This window comes from Cyrtonyx montezumae, unplaced genomic scaffold, assembly GCF_038088225.1.
Source record: "Cyrtonyx montezumae isolate F1298 unplaced genomic scaffold, pur_monq_1.0 scaffold_11, whole genome shotgun sequence".
Taxonomy (NCBI): domain Eukaryota; kingdom Metazoa; phylum Chordata; class Aves; order Galliformes; family Odontophoridae; genus Cyrtonyx; species Cyrtonyx montezumae.
In genome coordinates this window covers 1,765,704-1,785,082 of record NW_027071837.1, presented here as the reverse complement: position 1 = coordinate 1,785,082, position 19,379 = coordinate 1,765,704, and the positions used below count along the sequence as shown (strand labels likewise).

The following is a 19,379-nucleotide window of genomic DNA, read 5'->3' as shown; positions in this document are numbered from 1 at the left end:
TCTGCCGCTCCCCCTGCGCCGTTTGGGTCGGGATGGAGCCCCAGGGGTCCGAGCACCCACAGCACGGTGCTGCACGGACTTGCCTTTCCGCTGCAGCCCGGATCTCAGCAGACACAACCCCACGTGGCGCAGAAGGAGCCCTTAGGCCCGGACCACCACCACCAACCCCGCGTCCCCCGTTGCTAGGGTAACGGCACCCCGCTCCTTTTCCCGCCTCCCACCGACTCCTCAGCCAATCCAACGGGGCCGAGCGACGAGCTCAACCAATCATCGGTGGGAGCGGGGAAAGCGCGGCCGGTGGTTGGGCAGTTGGGGCGCAGAGAGCGGCGTCGGGCGCATGCGTCCATTGCGTCATCAGTTACGTCATCATCGCGCGCCGCCGCTGGCCGTGGGCGCGATCCGTTTTGGAGTTCGGGGCCCACGGGGCCGCGCGCGCCGTCCCGGGCGGGGTCCGCTCCTCCCGTCCTCCCGTCCTCCTCTTCCCGCCGCTTTCTGCACCATGAGCCAGTTCAACTTCGGCTCGGCCCCGGCGGGAGGCGGCTTCTCCTTCAGCACGCCGAAGACGGCCGCCAGCACCACCGCGGCCACCGGCTTTTCCTTCACGCCCGCCCCCTCCGCGGGTTTCACGTTCGGCAGCGCGGCGCCGACTCCCGCCAGCAGCCAGCCCGCCACGCTCTTCTCCTTCAGCACGCCGGCCAGCAGCGCTCAGCCCGCCGGCTTCAGCTTCGGGACGCCCGCCGCTACCGCCGCCCCGGCTGCCGGTGTCTTCCCGTTAGGGTGAGGGCCGCGGGCCGGGCTCGGGGGGGGGGGGGGGAGGGTTAGGGCTGAACATCAGCTGAACACAGGGACTCCAGGTGAGGTTTCCGCCTCCTGTGGCTTCTCTCGGTCTGTTGGGTGTCTCCTCAGCAAGACGTGGGGCAGAACTGTAAGTAGGTTCACTTTGCACGGAGCCATCCCAGCCGGGGATGTAGGCTAACTTCTGTATTTTGCTCTGAGTCACTGCTTTTGCGTGAAGAGAAGGTGAGTTTTAATAGCAAATGTCTTTTTTTTTCTCGTGATCAAGCTCTGGAGCACTTAGAGTGCATTCTTGTCCAAGTGGAGCTGCATTGTGGCAGTGAGATCCTTTCAAATCGTTCTTCAGATTTTACTGCTAGAGAAACTGGCTGCGTGAGAGCAGTGGGGGGGAACTGAAGGTGATGGAAAGAACAGCATCAGGTGGAGGAAACGCAAAGAGGGCTTGAGAGGGTTAACAGCTTGCACACGTTTTATAAAGTATTGCTGTGTGGAAGTATAAGGGAGTGTCACCATAAGGAGACTCAATACTGCAGAATGCAGGCTTGGACAGACTGGCTCACTGCTTTTACTTCTTTTCTCTTTCACAGGGGAAATGCCCCCAAGCTAACCTTTGGTGCCACTAGCACAACTCAAGCTACTGGAATCACGGGAGGTTTTGGGTTTGGCACCTCTGCACCCACCAGCGTGCCCTCGAGTCAAGCAGCAGCCCCTTCAGGCTTCGTGTTTGGAGTTGCTGCCACCACGGCCACCACCACCACTCAGCCTGGCACGACTGGAGGGTTCACTTTTTCCAGTGGCACCACAACTCAGGCTGGAGCAACTGGCTTCAACATCGGTGCCACGAGCACTGCAGCTCCACAAGCAGCACCCACAGGATTGACCTTTGGAGCAGCACCTGCTGCTGCTGCCACCACTGCTGCCAGCTTGGGAAGCGTGGCCCAGCCTGCAGCCCCCTTCAGCCTCGGGGGACAGTCCTCTGGTGAGTGCTTGAGCTTGGAGTGGGGGCTGTCACCATGAGCACGGCTTGGGGGGGGGGGGGATGGCTGTGTGCTGCTTGAAATCTGCTCATGTGAAGTAAAGCTATGGCTCTGATGGGGATTTCTTGTACGCAGAAGGAAGGTTGCTGGCTCGCAGGTGAGGATGGTGTTCATCAGTGTTGAATTATTTGTTAAAGCTTTGTGATTACTGAGCTTGCTGCCTCTGGTCCTGTTGTTAAATAATGGAGAGCATTTGTTTCATTTGGTGTTAACGTTTTCTTATTCTCTTCTATGAACTTCAGGGCTGTGATCCAGTTGCTCTGTAGTAAAAGGTTCATCTTTCCTTTGTGCTTACACTGCTCTTACTTCAGGTCTGAACTTTGGATCACTGATTTCAACAGCAGCCACTACTGCACCCACAGCAACGCTGACTGCCAGCACCAGCCAGGGCCCCACGCTGTCCTTTGGGAGCAAACTGGGAGGTAGGGAAAAAAGTGGTAGGAAATAATTACTTGGGACTTGGGGAACCTTCTGTCCTGCCTGTAGTTTTCCAAACCAGAATGTGGATGTGGGCTGGAATGATTTGTTATTGTGAATCTGCAGTGGTATCGGTGATCTGTGTGAGCTCTTGAACTTGGTGTGCTGCAGTTTTTTGTCTCACGTAGAGTTCTGCTCTGTACAGCTGTCTGGAGCGTGACAGAAAGGATTCCCAAACTTAAAACGTACATGGGGAAAAGAGAAAGTTGAAGTAGAATACAGGGAAAGTAGGTCAGAATTCTCTTGTATCCTTAAAAAGTGGGTGCAGTTAGGCCAGTTCGTGTCCCGTTCTTAGCATTGTTCTTCTGAAGTGTATGAAAGCTTGATGGGTTCTGCCTGTACAACATCTACACTTCTTCTGTTTGCAGTAACAACCACAGCATCTACAACAACGACTGCCAGCACAGCTCCCCTTCTTGGCTCAACAGGTCCTGTGCTGTTTGCATCCATAGCTAGTTCTTCAGCTCCAGCCTCATCCACCAGCACAGGCCTCTCACGTGAGTCACAGCACACAGATCTCCTGTACAGGAGGGAGCAAACAAGCAGTGTGGTTGATGCTGTCTGCCAGGAGCAGAACAGGAGCTTCAGAAATTGTCTTTCGATGGAGAGCTGTATTTAATGGGATATACAAACTGTGATGTTGTCTTCTGATTGCAGTCGGTGCCCCTTCCACTGGTACAACTGGTCTTGGAGCATCTGGATTTGGGCTGAAACCTGGGACAACAGCTGCAGCAACCAGCACTGCTACTAGTAAGAGCCAGATGCTGAAGAACTGATGGAGATAAGGAAGCCTTCCTTCCTTCTAGTGCTTATATAAAGGGCAGTGCTGATCTGTAGTGTCCTCCAGTAACTGAAAATAGCACAGTGTTTCTTTGTCATCCTCCTTTTTCATCTCCCAGCGTTCACAGTTACTTATGACTTCTGAGAGTCTGTCTGCAGCAAAAAAGCCTTTGGGTGAAAGCCTGCAGGGCTTTGAAGTTCTGGTCTGGAGTGAGCAGAGTAAAGAGATGAACTGCTCTGTCTCTGACCTCTTTGTGCAGTTGCAGGATTGCTGTGAGAGCCTGGGGGGAGACTTCTGTGGGACAGGAGGAAAGAGAAAGGCTGGGGATTGTGGGGGTGGTTGGTGAGAGCAAATTTCCACTCTGATTCCACTTCATTAAGCTGTTTCTTCTGTATTATAAGTTTCCAAGTGTTGAATTTCACCCAGACTGGGGAAAGCAAAGTTTGTGCTGAGCACTGTATTGAAGTGGCAACCTGCAGGTGAAAATCTGCAGTGGAATTTGCTGCTGCAGTGTCCAGATTCAGGATGGAGCATCCTTTTGTGGATGCAGCTGGCTGTCAGTGTTCAGTGTAACAACGTGACTGCTGCTCAGCTCTCAGGGTATTCCTAAAGCTGATCTCTGGAGTCACTGAAGGATTTGGATCGATGGCAAAAGTGCTGTATGGCTGAGTGATGGTACTGCCCTTCCCAGCACATGTGGGATTTGCTCTTTGTGGAGGGGATGTGGTTGAGAAGTATTTTGAAGCTGTCCTTGATGTGCTACACAGCAGATGTCCTCTTCTGTTGTCGGATCTAAATTCCTTCTTTCAGGCACTTCTGCTTCTGGCTTTGCTTTGAACCTTAAACCATTGACTACAACTGGTACTATTGGAGCAGTGACTTCTACAGCTGCTATAACCATAACAGCAGCCAGGTGAGTACTTTGTTACAGCTATCTCCTGACTAGGGCAAGAGGCACTATTGGTGCTGGTAAGTGCTGGAGGGAAGGAAACACAGGGTTGTCAAGGTTGTGCTTTGGTTTCTGAACCTGGTGTTCTGTACTGTCCCATATTTCCTCTCAGTGCACCTCCAGTGATGACATATGCCCAGCTGGAGAGTCTGATAAACAAGTGGAGCCTGGAGCTGGAAGATCAAGAGAAACACTTCCTTCATCAGGCTACACAAGTGAATGCCTGGGATCGGACCCTGATAGAGAATGGAGAGAAGGTCAGGTGGCAGCAGGCTGGCATGTGATGAGACTTTCTGCTTTAAAAATAATAAATATTATAATCCAGGTGTAAGTTATACATATCTGCATTCCGTTTCTAATTTCCCTGGTATAATTGTCTTCTATCTCCAGATTACTTCGCTACACAGAGAAGTAGAGAAAGTGAAACTTGATCAGAAGAGGTGAGAAACTGTGAACTCTTGAGATGACCTTGGTTGATTGCTTTTATTCTCCATCATCTTGCATGGTATGGGAGCTGTAGAACGTCAGCCTGAGCAGGGTCGTGTTGAGTCATTCACGTTGTCCTTTTCAGGCTGGATCAGGAGCTGGACTTCATTCTGTCGCAGCAAAAGGAGCTGGAAGATCTGCTGACCCCTCTGGAGGAGTCTGTGAAGGAGCAGAGTGGGACCATTTACTTGCAGCACGCAGATGAAGAACGGGAGAGGACGTAAGGGAGATCTGTTTTGAACATGTGATAAACAGACCCAGGTTGTCTCCAGTTGGCTCTGAACACTGACACTTGTTCCTGTGCCCTCTGCAGCTACAAGCTGGCTGAAAACATTGATGCTCAGCTGAAACGAATGGCTCAGGACCTCAAGGACATCATTGAGCACCTGAACACGTCGGGACGCCCCGCAGACACCAGCAACCCGGTAAATCCCAACTGTGTGTGTGTGTTGTGAGAGATCTGGGCTAGGGAACAGTGCTGGCACTTTGTTTGCCCGCTGGTGGGTGATCTGCTTTTATTCTCAGCCTAGGAAAAGTGTTTTGTTTTCATCTTCATTGATTCTCTGGTGAGGCTTGTGTGATAACGACGTGAGCAGCCTGGCTGCGTGGTCACTCTGTGATGAGCTCTTTTTGCTTCTGGTGTGATTTTTGAGTAGATAGCTCGATTCAGACATGTTTCTTAGCTTTGATCCTGTGTTCTGTTCGAGCACTTTGTGCAGAAAGCAGCAACTGTCAATACTTTTTCTCTGCTGCTTTCTGCATCTTTGTGAAAACAAGACCGAAATTATGAGCTTATTGATCTGCATCACATTGATCTCAGTGCTCCTGAAACCTCTTTACTGAGAGGGGGTTTTTTTTAGTAAAAAATAGCCCTTTAGTGTTTCAGACTGAGGTTTTTATCTCATTCCTCACTCCTTTTCTCACCTCAGGGCTAAGATTCACATCGTGGTGCATCTTGGGTTTGAGTTTGACTAAATCTGAGCCACAGGCACACTCTGACTCTTTCTTTTTGTGATGGCAAAGAGAAGCAAAGCAACACAGCTGCTGCACAGCAGAAATGCTGGGTTGGTAGAGCTGTGTGTGTGAGAAATGTGACTGCTTCCTGTTCCAGCACGCTGCCCTGTGCTGCTCATCGTTTTGATGTCCTCTAACAGTAAACTCACACCTTTTCTTTCTGTTTAGCTCCAGCAGATCTGTAAGATTTTGAATGCCCACATGGATTCCTTGCAATGGATTGACCAGAACTCAGGTGAGAGTCCTCTTGCAGCTTAAAGGGGAAGTAAATATGAAGCACATAACCTGGTTAGAAATGAGTTCCTGAAGGTCATTGAGGAATCTTCTTGGGTTTTCCCGGTGATGTGGCACTTCAGCAGAGGCCTTTAGTGCACGTGTGGAAGTGTGGCAGTAGCAATCACTCGAAGTAAGTGATTGCTATGGACCCAAACCATAATGCTGCAGCCCCGTGGAGTGGCTCCTGATGTGAAATGAAACGAAGCAGTGCTCTGGTTTGTGCTGAGAGAATCGCTGTGCTTAGAGTTGAGGGTCTGCAGGTCCTTGATTTGGAAACAGATAACTTGTTATCTGTGCTGTGACCAGAAGCAGTCTGCGTCTCCTCTGTGTCGCTGCACTTCTTACTGTGCTGCCATCAGAGCTCGTTGTGGCTGCTCTCCTGCAGCAGAGCACCTCCAGCACACGGAGGAGACCTCTCCCTGCCCCTCACTGCAGCAGAGGGGAATTAGGCAGGGCAAGCATCTGAAGGAGCCGGCTCTGAGGCTGCCGCTGCCGTGCTCTCTGCAGGAGCTGGATCTTTCCCCTCTTTGTGCCATCACAGCTCAATGTCAGGGTGGGAAATGCTTTCTCGGGGTGGGGTTGCACTCGGGCTGAGTGTGAGTGCTGTTCTTCTCCCCCAGCACTGCTGCAGAGAAAGGTGGAGGAGGTGACCAAGGTGTGTGAGAGCCGGCGCAAGGAGCAGGAGCGCAGCTTCCGCATCACCTTCGACTGAAGGACCCCGAGTTCAGAGCGTCCCCCTCTCATCCCCATAGAGAAGAGGTTGGTGGGGATCTGCCCCATCCTCTGCTTTTTGTTTTTTTTCTTTCTTTCTTTTTTTAATTGCAATAAATGTCTTTTGTTTTAAGTTCTGGGTCTCTTTGGGGTGGCTGAGGGCGGCTGCTTCTGCTCCCTGGTGTGAGCTCGGGGAGCCCTTATTTGTGTCCTCGTGGAAGGGGTTTGATGGACGGCTGCTAACTGCTTCTCACCGTGAGGACGTGGACTCGAGGGAGGGGTGCACTTCTGCCTCTGAAAGAGGAACACCTTTCCTGTGCTTTGGGCACCAACCGCTGTGTATTTGTACCTCCACCTGGGAGTGGGATTTGTGTCCGATTAAAAGCAGCAGCTGCGCAAGTGGAAAAGCGGTCCTTCTGCGTGTTGCGTTGCGAGGGGAGAAGGAAACGCGGAGGAGCGCGGCTGGGCGGCCTTGAATATCCGCGCTCCGTAACGCGCGGGGCGGAGCGCGGCCGCCGCGGCCCTTCGTCCTCCGCGCCGCCGGGGGGCGCTGCATCGCTCCGCGCTACGGGCCCCGCCCGCCCGCGCCGCGGGTGCTGCTGGGAGTTGGAGTCCCGGGCGGACGGGGAAGGCCGCGGCCATGAGGAGGTGAGCGGGGGGCTCTGGGGCGGGCGGCAGCGACCGCGGCCGCGCGTTGAGCGGTGTTGTGTCCCCCTGCAGGGTGAGCAGCGCCGTGAGCGGCGATGAGCTGCTGCTGGAGGACCTGGAGACGGAGGGGGAGAGGCAGCTGAAGAGCCTGCTGCGGCAGCAGCTCGACACGTCCGCCTCCATCGAGCGGTGAGTCCCGGCCCGGGGCGCGGCCCCTGCTGTCCCCTCCCCCCCCCGGCTCAGCCCCCCGTCGTGCCGCAGGTGTAGGTCGAAGCGGAGGTGCTTCGCTCCGGCAGCGTTTTACAGACCGTTCGGGGAGGCGGCGGCGGGGGCCCTCACGCTGCCCGAGTTCCGAGCGCTGCAGGAAAGCGACAGAGAGACCGCGGCGCTGCGGGAGCTGGGGCTGTCGGAGCCCGAGATCGCGCTATGGAGGAACCGAGCTGCGGGGAAGGTGAGCGCCGGCAGGCTGCAGCGCGGCCCGGAGCCTTCACCTCCTGCGGCTGAACTCTCAGCTGTCCCCAGAGCGGAGCAGCGCTGCGGTGCTGATGTACCGCTCGGATCCCTTTGGCGCAGCGCTCCGGGTTGGGAGCGGCCCCCGAAGCCACGGAGCAGCGCCTCAATGCCATCCAGGAGAAGATGGACGAGCGGCAGCGCATCCTGGCGCTGCCCCAGAGGTTTGCCGGCAGCAAGCAGCTGAGCCGCAGGGAGATGGAGATCGAGAACGCTCTGTTCCAGGGCACGGACCGCCACTCGTTCCTGCGGGCGCTGTACCACCAAGGTGTGCTTCCCCCCCTCCCGTTCTCACGTGGGTTTGTCAGAGCAGAGGAGATACGTGGGAGTTCTGTGGGATGCAGTCGCCCCACGAGGCGCGGGCTGGTCCTTTTGCTTTCTGAACTGCAGAGGGAGGGGGCCCAGGTGTGGAAGTTAAGGGCTGAAGTGCACTGGTGTTTCTCTGTTGCGGATTAGATGACGGTCAGAGGGTGACGGATGAGAAGGACCCCATGGTTCACCTGGAGAGTGTTTACCACGAGGTGCTGGGCCAGCAGCAGCAGCCTGCAGGGCTCCAGCCCACCACCAGCGCCGTGTGCTCCCCGCCTGCCCCCGCCCCGCAGGGCACTGCCACTGAGGAGTCAGTGCCCCCTGCCCAGGAGGAGCAGCCAGGCCGGGAAGGAACCTCCAGCCCCGGTCCAGCAAAGCCCCCCCCGGGGCCTGTGACTATAAAGGAGCCCGTGGAGTTCATCCCAGAAGAGGAGATCCGCAAGAACCGGCTCTCGGAGGAGGAGCTCCGCAGTATCCCTCGGTTTTCTTCCTACCACCCTGGGGAGCCCAGCAAGGTGCGTGGAGCTGAACCCCCTCCTTCCCCAGCACTCATCCTGCACCCGCGGGGCTGAGTGCCTGTGCACCAGGTGCTGTACGTGAAGAACCTGAGCCCCCGTGTGACCATGAAGGACCTGGTGGCACTGTTTGCCCGCTTCCAGCGCAGCACCCCCGTGCAGTTCCGCCTGCTGAGCGGCCGCATGCGCGGCCAGGCCTTCATCACCTTCCCCGGTGAGCCCCGCCCCTCCTCCTCCTCTCCCCCGGGCCGGAGCCGTGCTGGGTGCGTGGTTCTGGGCCCCCAGATGTGGGTGGAGAACGGTTCTGCTCTTTCCTTGCAGACGTTGAGTCGGCCCAGGATGCCGTGCTGCTGCTGAACGGGTACAGGCTGCAGGGGAAGCCGCTGGTCATTGAATTTGGGAAAAGCAAGGGGCACTCAGCAGAGGCCGCTGCTCCGTGCTGCCCTGCAGGAGCACTGCCCCCTGCCACGTAGGGGAGTGTGGGCCTGGTGGACTGACAGAGCTCAGTGCACCCCCGGGGGGGGGGGGTCGGGGCTGGGAGCGGCCCCTGAGGGCGGTGCTGAGGAAGTGCAGCTCTCCTGTGCCCCACGGAGGAGCCCTTCTCACAGTTACTGCTGCTGGGGCACTGTACTGGGGTGCTCTGCCCCCGTCTGTGCTCTCAGCCCTTTGTGGGGAGGAAGAGGAGGGGAAGCAGTGTCAATAGATGTGTTCACACGGTGTCTGTCTGCATCTTTATTTGCTCCTTTGAGAGAAAAGGGAGCAGCGTGCGAGGGGGGCACCGTTTTTCAGACACGGCTTTCTTTCACTGTCTTTATGGGGTGTAATTTACTTCCTGCTGCTCTGGTGTTTGTGTAGGAACAGTGTGGTTTGCCTTAAGGTGGGGCTCTGCTGTGTTTGGGACTGCGTGCTTTGATGGGCTGTGTTCAGCAAAAAATAACCCCAGATTACATCCATCTCTATTATAAATTACTACTGAAGGTAGTACCTCACCACGGCTGCATCTCCTCCAGCCCTGGGGACTGCAGACACCCTGCAGGGCTGCAGCCCCCCCCAGGCACACCAATTCCTCCCCAGTTTGTACATTTTCCCCAGCTCCTGAAGCCCTGTGCAGGACCTTCCCAGCCCAGGCTCCTGTTCAGCTGGACAGGAAGAGCGTGGAGGTGGCACAGCACCCCGTGAGGCTCAGGTTGTCCTCTTAGTTCCCCCAGCCCCATGGGACATCCCCATCCTGGCACAGCACGCTCTGAGCCCTGAACTCGGGTCTGGACCACACTGTCAGCCACCAATTTGATAATAAAATTTAATTGGACGTACTTCCAGGACCACAGGTGGCCCAAGCTGCAGTTCACCCGCTGCTCTGTTTGGCTGCCAGCCTCTTATCCCTCTCCTCAGCAATGGTGAGGCGGATGCCCTTTCCACGGGGCAGGGAGATCCACGGCTTGTTGCCCTGAAGTGAGGAAGAAGAAACCACATCACATCAAGGAAGTCAGGGGGAAATTCTCCCTCTCAAGGAGGGAAAAGCAGCAAGAGCCAGCCCCTGCCTGAGCCAGGCCACCAGCAGTTTGGCGTCCTTCACTCAGCAGCAGGCCCTGAGGAAGCTGTGGTGCAGGGGCCTTCTGCTGGTGGTCATTCATGCCCTCAGGGAAGGTAGTCAGCCAAAGCCATCAGAGCCTTTCCAATCAGGAGTAAAGAATCCCGAGATGGCAATTCATGAGGCCTACAGAGCATTTGCTCTGATCATTTTGTGACCTGAACTGCTCAGTTCCACACTGCTGTGAGCTTTAAGGAAAAAACAACCCCATGCCCAACCCTTCTGGGAAGGTGGCTATGAATTCAGAGCAGTCAGATCAGGGCGTGCAGAACTGCAAGGAGCAGACCTGCTCTGCTGTGTGTAGTGCAGACAGGCAGAAGCTGCCCACAGAAGACACCCACAACTCCTGGCTTCAGCCAACAGGAGGGACACGCTCACCTTCAGCTCACATGGCCTTACCTTGCCAATAACGAAGATGTTGGAGAGCCTGGTGGCAAAGCTGTTGCCATTGGCATCCTTCACATGGACCACATCAAAGGAGCCAGGGTGTCTCTCCCGGTTGGTGATCACCCCGATCCGGCCCAAGTTGGCACCTCCAGTCACCATGCACAGGTTCCCTAGGGAGAAGGAGAGAGGGCTGTGACAAGAGCTCGTGGTGCTCAAGAGCCAGGCAGGAGGGCAGGGAGAGGCAGAGCAGTGGAGACATGTGAGGAGCACCAATGCCCCGCAGGAACCCTGGCACACAGCCCTCTGCTCGCAGCATCCATACAATGCATCCCCCATCACCTTCTCGCTTCTGTCAGCCCCAGCCAGGCATTCCCATACTGCTCATAGTGACAGCTGAAAGCTGTCTCTTAAAGCAGAGAATCCTCCTCCAGCTGCCCTGGGCTTTTCTCTCAGCCCCACCAGAGCTGACTCAATCAACCTCTCCAGCACATTCCACCCAGTGCCTGCTTGCTCTGGGAGCAGTTCAGAGTCCCTGCACCCAAACGCCTCCCCATGCCCAGATAGGAGCTCCAGCTGTACCAGAGAAACACCACCCCCTGCACAAGGGTGCTGCTTCTCTGCTTCACAGCAAAGCTGCCTGGCAGCTGTCTCCATCTTCTGCACTGCTCAACCCTTTCCCGAGAGAGCAGAGCAGCGTTTTGCAGGGGACGCTACACCTACCTGTGTCAAACTTGATGAAGTCTGTGATCTTGCCAGTCTCCAGGTCAATCTGGATTGTGTCGTTCACTTTGATGAGGGGATCCGGATAGCGGATGGTGCGGGCGTCGTGGGTGACCAGGTGAGGGATTCCTTTGGTGCCCACGAAGATCTTCCTCACCTTGCACAGCTTGTACTGCAAGCAAAGCACAGCCCGGCTCAGCCCTCACCCAAACACCACCGGCACTGCCCTATGGGAGCACCCACTCCCCTCCCTCCTGGAGCTGCTCATTTTGTGAGCAGAACCTTTTTGGGAAGGGGCCCCAAAATTCTTCCCTCAGCCCCTGGTGCTGCACACTGCACCTCTGACTGGGCACAACTGGGACCTGCACAGCAGCACTGCTCTGAGTCTGCAGTGTTTTCACCATTCAACCCCCACAAAGCTCCCTGTAAAGGTGACCCAACCACACCAGCAGTGACCACACACCCAAAGGCACAGCCGGGAGCTGCACCTGACATCACCAACACGTTCTCCCCCACAAAAGGCTCCATGCCCCAGCCCAGAAGGCCCCGACCCTCCAGGGTGTCACAGACTCTGCCACCAGCTCAGGATGTGCCCCGGAGCAAGCAGTGCCCCGGGAACAGCCCCCCCCCCCCACCTTGGCCTCTTCGGCGGTGATGCGGTGCACAGCGAAGCGTCCCTTGGTGTCGTACACCAGACGGAAGTGCTCGCCCGTCTTCTCGATGCTGATCACATCTGATCTCAGAGAGACAAACACAAAACAGCAGCTGTTACTGACCACGCCGCCCAACGCCAACTCAGCACAAAGCTCATCTCCTAACGGGAGAGAAAGGCTGCTGGACCACGCTCTCTCCCTCATCACCACCAGGACACCTCACCCCCCCCCTCGGCAGCACCACATACCCGTCCTCACTCCCCCCGGACCTCACCCATGAAGCCCGCAGGGTACGTGATGTCGGTGCGAACTTTGCCGTCGATCTTGATGAACCTCTGCATACAAATCTTCTTCACCTCATCTCCGGTCAGGGCGTACTTCAGCCTGTTCCGCAGGAAGATGATGAGCGGGAGGCACTCCCTCAGCTTGTGAGGGCCCGTGGAGGGACGGGGCGCCTGCGGGACGAGAGGCCAATGGCATTCTGAGATGCATTAAGGAGAGCGTGGCCAGCAGGACAAGGGAGGTGATCCTCCCCCTCCGCTCTGCCCTGGACTCGATGATCTCTTCCCACCCCTGTGATTCTGTGATACCCATCCCCGAGGAGCGCAGCCGAGCTCCCGGCCCCACGCAGCCCCAGCCCCGACCAACCCCGGCCCGCACTCACGAAGACGCCCGTCAGCTTGTCCAGCATCCAGTGCTTGGGCGCGGCCACGCGCTTCAGGTGCTTCTTGGGGCCTCGGGCCTGCGGGACGGGACGCGTTCAGCTGCGGGACCGCCGCCAGGCCCGCCGCCCCCATCGCCCGCTCCCCGGCCGCTCCCGTGCTCCCGCCCCTGCCGCAGCCCCTCGCCGGGTTCCCCCGTGCCCGGCGCCGCGGCGGGGCGGCCGTCGGCCCAAGGAGAGCGGCGGATGGCGGCGGATGGCGGCGGGGAGCGGCGAGGCCGCGCACTCACCATGGCTGCGCTCCTGCGGGAAAGGGAGGCCGCTTCCGGTGCGAGGCCGATATGGGAGGGACAGGCCGCGGCGCCACCGCCTCCCGCAGAGCGCCCCCCGGCGGCGCGGAGGTCTCGAGCGCTCTGAGCGACGCCCCCTCCCACCCCCACCCCACCCCCCAACCCCCGCGATGGTCCCGGCCAGCCTCGGCCCCTCCATTCCCGGATGGCCCCACGTCCAATCCCCCATCGTTCCAGGACCATCGCAAACCACCCCCCCCATATCCACGCTGGGACCTTTCCAGTTTCCCCCCCTCACCCCCCATCTAAACTGGGACCCCTCCCCGGTTCCTCTTCCAGGTCAGAATGCCCTCATCAAAGCTGGGTTGCACCCCTCTCCCCACTGTGCCTCGAGCTGCGATCTCCCCACCTGCACCTCACCCAAACCGGGTCCAGCCCACGTTCCTCCCCTGACCGTGCAGGGTACATTCCCCCCCCCCTCTCCACGGGTGGGGGCAAGAGGGGGCAGCTGGTGGCAGCACTGCAGCGGGTGACACTGGTAAGGTGGCTGGAGGGGGATGCTCCAGGAGGGACAAAGCAGCTGGCAGGAGCTCCTTACATCAACCCCACTGAGCCCCAGGATTCAGCACGTTGGGGTTCTTCCCCTGATGGGACAGCCACCAACACAGCTGGGCACAGGCAAGGCAGGGCAGATTCGGGGTGAAAGGAAAAGGGCTGGAGTATTTCAAATATTTTATGTGAGGTTAAGGGGGAAAAAAATGCCCATGAGTTTAAAACACAGCCTGCAGCGGCCTCTTAAAAACCACGTCCAAGTCATTGTGAGAATAAACTTCAACCACGTTCAAAAAGTGAAGAGAAATGAGCGAGAGAGGCTCTGCTGGCACAGGAAAGCTGCGGCTGGAGGGCTCGCTCTCCCCCCCATGGAGATCCGTGGGGCACAGCAAGCTTTTCTTTTTTGAAGAGAAACAGATTCAGCAACGAACCAACAGTGATCTCTTCCAAATTCCCCCGCAGCCACAAACGTCACCAGCCGCTCCGGATACATCTCTCCAAGGGGAGAGGCTCTCCCGGGAACCTGAGCCTTCCCTTCTCCACTAAACCACGTGCTTCAGATTGCCTGCAATAAGAGAGGAAAAAAGGTGGAGCCCACACTCAGCCTGATGGCACAGCCCAGCCAGGGACATCCCGGAGCACGGTGAGCTGTTTAACAGATTCCCCCCTCTGCACAGCCAGAGGAAAGGCAGCAGCACCCTCTGCTCACAGGGACCACAGCTCTGAACTGAACGTGCTCCTGACACTGAGGATCCCAAGTGAAGCAGGAGACACGACGAGCAAAGAAAGAAATGGGGTTCATCTGTCTAGCTAGCAAGGGAGACTCCAAAGAGCCTGAAGTCCTCCCCAGAAGGAGCTGTAAGCCCGAAGCAGGGTGCCAGCTTTGTGTGACTACTCACCTTTGATCAAGTTGAGAATCTCTTGAATTCTCTGTGGCTCATTGCGGTCCGGCCTGCAGCTGGGTGTGATCTCCAGCACGTAGTCAGGACCATACTCTGTGAAGAACTACAGGAAGAGGAGAGGAATAAGCAACCAAACAGGGCTAACGAGACCTAACAATCCCTCAGTTGTCTCATCCAGCATCCCCAGAGATGGAGAGTGGCACAAGCACCATGGATGTGCCCCCTCTGACTCAGCAGCTTTTCAGATGCTCCTTCTCCATGGCACATCCTACGGTGCTCTTTGAGCAAGCAAGGCGACCCCACCTCCTCATCCTCTGTCATTATCTGAGGCTGGAGCTTATTGGTTTCTCAGAACCCTTCCAAAGAGTTGCAGACAGCCTCAGTGCTGGGGAACAAGCACCCACTATGCTGCTAGGGCAGCATCATTGTTACAGGAGAGTCCATCAGCAAAGCAGCACCGAGCTGAGGTGCCCCTTGGGTTAGGTGGGGTGACTGTTCTTGCACAGAGAGAAGGGAGGGCATGGGAACTTCACCTCGTGATCAGGGATCTCGGAGGACAGTGTTCTTCCAAGGATGACCCCAGTCAAGTACGTCCAGCAGCGGGCGGTGTTGGCAAGGTGGTAGCCTCCTGTCTCCAGCAGGAATTGTGATTTGGAAGGGAAAGATTGGGGAAAAGGGAAATGAGAGATTTTACTCGGGGGAACAAGCTGAAGAAGCTCCTCCAGATTCCTCTGTACACCCAAAACGGTCTCTTCTTGCCAACAAGGACAGGTTTTCATCAGTAATAGGGACAGAAGTATAAGGGCAGCAGTGGAGACAAAGAATTACTGCTTTTTAATGCCAGCCTTGGTCTTGTACAGCAAGACACACACGCCCAGCCACTTGCTGGCGAGTGCTGTCATGTCTCAGAGGTACTAATCAGCTTCAGATCTGACAGCTGGTAACTACTTTACAATTAAAGAAGGCCTCATAGGCAGTAAGGCAGTGGTCATATCTATCGTGACTACGCACGACCTCACAGGGAGGAACCTTGGCTGAAAGAAACCCAGAAGGAGACTTGGAAAGATTTTTCCTCCAGCAGACTAAAATAATGAGAAAAAAGCACTTTGAAAAGCGAGGGAGATCATATATTCCATTGTTCCCTTTACCTTGTTTTTTGCCAAGTAGTAATCCCCCCTCCCACATTTCCACTCTGCAAGCTGTGCTGGTGGGACACTCCTTTGGTATTTTCACCATTGTGGCAAATATTCCCTTTTTTCATGAGGAAAGTTTTGGGGGCTCTTCTTGCCTTTGCCAGCCTACCCACAGACACAGCCTCTGCTTGAACCCAGATGAGACCACTCACTGTCAGATGTCGGAAGCAGGACTGGCACCACAGACTGAGCCTGGCACCTGCTGCCACTGTGTATTTCAACCCTGAGGCCATCCAGTTGTTGAGCACAAAGACCTGCTGCTCTCCAGGAGGACAAAGCTGCCTCCTCAGGACCATCATGACGTGCACACACTCACCTCCTCCCAGGATGAGAGTTGCCAGCTGCCACTGCAGGACGTACTTGAGGCACTTGCCCACCCCCTCGGGCGTCACGTTGAAGGAGCACATGGGGTCTCCAGCAATGGTGTCAGCCCCCAGCTGCAGCACCACCGCCTCGGGGCTGAAGGCAGCATACACCTCCTTCAGCACGCTGCAGAGAGAAGCAGTGGGTTACCACAAGCTTAGCTCAGTGGGAGCATCCAACAGCGTACACACATTGTCTGCCCTGAGCAGAAGGGCTGGAAGCCAAACCAGGAGCTTTCCCTTCCATTCTTAGCACGAATGCCACAAAGGGGACAATCCTGTTCCCAGCACTGCACTCTAAAGCCCGAAATATAAAGTAGATCACAAAGAAAAACACATTTATTTCACAGGTGTCTTTATTTTCCCAAAGTAAGAAACAGATGAGGTTCCTGGAATAAATATTTCTGCCTTGGTTGAGAACCTAAGCAACTCCAGTACTTAACTGACATGCAAAAATAAACCACTGTGGTGTCAAACATAGAGTTTGCACTGTACAGCTCTTACCCCAGGACCTTTGTAAGCCCCTTGCCCCATCCCAACAGGAGTTAAAAACAAGCACAAGCCACGTAGTCTCTAAAATCCCACCCAAGTAAACTGTATCAGAGCAAGAGGGCTTACGTTTCACAGATCTGGTAATATTTCTCATCTTGGATGCCATCCTGAATAGGCACATTCACACTGTAATAGCGACCTTTCCCCAGGCCAACATCTGTCACATCCCCTGTGCCTGAAGAATGGAAACAGACAGTGGTTAACGAAGAGGAAAAGAGGCTCAGCACTAACAGAAATGTCTCAGGCAAGAGCAGAGTGCCAGGGCCTGGTATGTCTGAGAAGAAGCTTACTTAACACCAGCACGGGAAGGTTTTGATGGACCTGGATCTAGCTCTCTGTTCTGTCTTGTAATTAAGCTTCTAAGGGCAGTGCCTCTGCCCAGAGCTGAGCCACAAGAAGAAAGGGAATATTTAGATGCAGAGGCAGCGAGACACCTTTGCTGACGTGGAGGAGAAGTGCCTGTGCTGAGACCTCACCACTGAAGTGTGAATCAGATCAGCACAAACCTTGCAAGTTCAACTTGCCTGGAAAAAATCCTGGTGAAAATTTGTGCAGAGAAACAGTCATGACCTTTGAGGTGAAGCTGAAGGCATCTTCAACTCCTGTCAGAAGATGGAAAAGAAAAAAGCATCATCACTCATGTAAATGTCAGAATCTAAAAAGATGAGCAATAAACGCAATGAGCAGAACGTAATGAACAAAACAGAAAAACAGAAGTGGTTCACTGACACCATCCTCCATCAGCAGAGATCCAAATCCAAAGGTAGCAGTGGTCAAAACTGAAATGAATCTGCTAGGTCTCAACTGAAGGGGTCCCAATACCTCGAGTCAGTGCTCGTCTGCAAGGCTGGGGAGGGAGAGGAGCACGGATGCTCTGCCTGGAGCTTGGCCCTGATTAGAATCAGAGCTACTGGGCTCTCTTGCTTTTCCCAGTGCTGCTGCAATTCCACATGCCTCTTCTTTTTCCTTAAAGGTGTATTAAAATAGTGAGGGTGAGAAGGGAAAAAGAAGCAATGGGGAACTTGACAGAAACCAAACACAGTGGGGAAATGGAGCAAAATGAAATGCACCACAAAAGTCAGGAGAGCAGAAACGTTAAGTGGCGTTGAAATAACGTCCCTGAAGCAAAGAGCACGCTCAGCAAGGCCCTCTCTGCTTTTAGTTTCACAGTGCCACGCCTTCTTTTAAAAGCAACGTTTGCTACCAGCTGCTTCCCCTTTGCACTGGTGACATTGAAGAGCTGAACACCGTCAGCCAGGATGGGGACGAAGGCCTGGGGAGGAACACGCTTCATGCAGCACACCACTTCAGGTCTGAGACTGCTGCTCAGCACCTCACAGAGGGCAGGGTACTTCATCAGTGCCCACAGGCCAGAACTGGACTGAGGGAACGTGCACTGAGTGAAGCCCTACTCAAGTCTCTGCAGCTTGCAGCCCGTGCCAGGCCTTACCATCCCCGTGATGCAAATCCAAATCGATATAAAGGATGCGGTCAAATTTCTGGCGCAGACGCAGGATCCCCAGGACAGCATCATTCAGGTAACAAAAGCCAGAAGCTTCATCTCTGCCAGAAAAACAGCCACGAGGTTGAACGTCACCAGCGCAGTCGCCACTGCTTTGCCACTTGTACTTGCAAGCCTTCATCTCACAGGGGTGGGGAGGAGGAAGAGGAGGGTCAGGAGCAGACCACATCACTGAGAACACAACTGCCCACTTCTCCACCCCGGGCCTTCCAGCAGCAGCCCCAGCTGAGCAGAGGCAGGAGCTCTGCCCATTTCACTGCTGCACAAAGAAGCTAAGTGCAGATTTTTTTTGTAAAAGAAATTCTCATCCACTGAAGTCAAACTCGCTCTCTGCCATAGCTCCCTGTGCTGCAGGACTGCAGCTGAGCAGAGGACTCACAGGAACCTGATGCACAGCACAGGAAGCTTCCTATTGCTGGCACCAAAGGAACAATTCTTTTTGAATTAGGGTTAGAGATGTGACTTAAGCAAAATTCTGGGGATCCTCTTGTCTGTGTTTGCTGATGTGATGTTTTGGAAGATCGTGGACACGAGTTAACAAAACGTACACATCCATGGGAAACGGGGGAGCCACAGGAATTATTATACTTATTATTATCCTTCCCCTCCTGACAGAAGCCTGTTATTGACACTGTGTCTCAGAGCATCAACAAAACCAGAGGTCAGCCCTGCACCACTTCCCTCCTTTTCCCAATAATGTAAGAAACCCACGTACAACAATTTGGACAATGTTTTGCTGCACTCATTCGGGTTTTAAAGGACACCAATCCTTTGCCATTCTCTATGGACCACAACATGCTTTGCAAAATCTATTCTCACTTGACCCCAAGGCATAAGATGTCTCTGGACGTGGGGACAGGCCCCAGGGCCATGCTGCAGCACCAGCCCTGCACCCTGTGTCCTTCCCTCACCCCTCTCACACCACGCTGCTGGATCTCCTCCCCCTGAGGGTTCCCAGGGAAGCTGGGTCAGACACCAGGTGAGAAAACACAAGGGAAGAGATTGTTTCCTTACTTCTTCGCGTGATGCCACCCTCCAGGCCAGTTAATTGCTACCTTGCACTTGCCATCCAGCAGGCACTGGGCTGCAGTGATGGTGGCTCCCCCCACGGCTGCTGCGTAGTCAAAGATCCCTTCAGTAGCCGGACAGTCATAACCTGTGGGTGACAGCCAGCATCAGGCATTTCTGATGGGGAAAGCACGTTTCGGGCTACTGCTCCTTAAGCACAGCTCTAGCTTTTCATTCTGTGCATGCTGACATTACAAACAAAACACTGCACGAAACTCTCATGACAAGCATTGTACCTGGACTCGTGTGGCAGATTTAGGGATGGTAAATGGGGGGGGGAGGGGGAGGGGAGAGAAAGCTTTCTTGTACTCAGATTATTCAGACTCACGGAAGGGTTTTGAACTGATTTCTGATCTGCACGCCTAGCTACCTCAGTCTACTATTCCACAGAAAGCTTGCAAAGCACTCTCAGCTCTTT

The 19,379-nt window shown here is 55.2% G+C and overlaps 4 protein-coding genes across 5 annotated transcripts in view; 2 read left to right on the top strand and 2 right to left on the bottom strand.

Moving 5' to 3' along the window:
• The window catches only part of HDAC8 (histone deacetylase 8), a 43,664-nt gene that overhangs the window by 22,338 nt on the left and 1,947 nt on the right, over nt 1-19,379 (bottom strand). The window contains exons 4-11 of one of the 2 annotated variants that reach the window (XM_065729296.1): nt 18,908-19,049; nt 17,822-17,934; nt 16,896-16,973; nt 16,438-16,546; nt 15,774-15,946; nt 14,798-14,892; nt 14,262-14,367; nt 13,504-13,927 (exon numbers count right to left, since the gene is read on the bottom strand). In XM_065729296.1, the coding sequence (XP_065585368.1) occupies nt 13,905-13,927; nt 14,262-14,367; nt 14,798-14,892; nt 15,774-15,946; nt 16,438-16,546; nt 16,896-16,973; nt 17,822-17,934; nt 18,908-19,049 (839 nt within the window). In that variant the 3' untranslated portion in view covers nt 13,504-13,904. Of the gene's footprint in view, nt 1-13,503; nt 13,928-14,261; nt 14,368-14,768; nt 14,893-15,773; nt 15,947-16,437; nt 16,547-16,895; nt 16,974-17,821; nt 17,935-18,907; nt 19,050-19,379 lie in introns of those variants that run through there. The other variant, XM_065729297.1, reaches the window with a different exon arrangement.
• NUP62CL (nucleoporin 62 C-terminal like) lies at nt 500-6,571 on the top strand. The gene is made up of 12 exons (XM_065729294.1): nt 500-777; nt 1,383-1,774; nt 2,144-2,254; nt 2,678-2,806; nt 2,967-3,059; nt 3,901-4,003; nt 4,152-4,296; nt 4,430-4,479; nt 4,611-4,745; nt 4,839-4,950; nt 5,708-5,774; nt 6,436-6,571. Exons 1-12 carry the CDS (start codon nt 500-502, stop codon nt 6,525-6,527), a joined length of 1,707 nt encoding a protein of 568 aa, XP_065585366.1. The 3' UTR covers nt 6,528-6,571.
• Nucleotides 7,060-8,981, top strand: RBM41 (RNA binding motif protein 41). The gene is made up of 7 exons (XM_065729295.1): nt 7,060-7,174; nt 7,247-7,363; nt 7,436-7,625; nt 7,748-7,952; nt 8,141-8,508; nt 8,581-8,722; nt 8,830-8,981. The coding sequence occupies exons 1-7, from the start codon at nt 7,167-7,169 to the stop codon at nt 8,979-8,981; spliced, it is 1,182 nt and encodes a 393-aa protein (XP_065585367.1). The 5' UTR covers nt 7,060-7,166.
• LOC136044169 (small ribosomal subunit protein eS4) lies at nt 9,795-12,871 on the bottom strand. The gene is made up of 7 exons (XM_065729298.1): nt 12,811-12,871; nt 12,524-12,601; nt 12,134-12,314; nt 11,842-11,939; nt 11,207-11,378; nt 10,499-10,656; nt 9,795-9,955 (listed from the first exon to the last, which is right to left on the bottom strand). Exons 1-7 carry the CDS (start codon nt 12,811-12,813, stop codon nt 9,854-9,856), a joined length of 792 nt encoding a protein of 263 aa, XP_065585370.1. The 5' UTR covers nt 12,814-12,871; the 3' UTR covers nt 9,795-9,853.

Excerpts from the sequence above, each read along its gene's own strand:
- NUP62CL (XM_065729294.1), top strand. The coding sequence starts at position 500 with ATGAGCCAGTTCAACTTCGGCTCGGCCCCGGCGGGAGGCGGCTTCTCC. Across the intron at positions 778-1,382 it reads GCCGGTGTCTTCCCGTTAGG|GGGAAATGCCCCCAAGCTAA; the intron begins GTGAGGGCCGCG and ends TCTCTTTCACAG. Across the intron at positions 4,004-4,151 it reads ATAACCATAACAGCAGCCAG|TGCACCTCCAGTGATGACAT; the intron begins GTGAGTACTTTG and ends ATTTCCTCTCAG.
- RBM41 (XM_065729295.1), top strand. Across the intron at positions 7,626-7,747 it reads GGAACCGAGCTGCGGGGAAG|CGCTCCGGGTTGGGAGCGGC; the intron begins GTGAGCGCCGGC and ends CCTTTGGCGCAG. Across the intron at positions 8,723-8,829 it reads GGCCTTCATCACCTTCCCCG|ACGTTGAGTCGGCCCAGGAT; the intron begins GTGAGCCCCGCC and ends CTTTCCTTGCAG.
- LOC136044169 (XM_065729298.1), bottom strand. Across the intron at positions 12,315-12,523 it reads ACAAGCTGACGGGCGTCTTC|GCGCCCCGTCCCTCCACGGG; the intron begins GTGAGTGCGGGC and ends CTCGTCCCGCAG. Across the intron at positions 11,940-12,133 it reads GTACCCTGCGGGCTTCATGG|ATGTGATCAGCATCGAGAAG; the intron begins GTGAGGTCCGGG and ends CTCTGAGATCAG.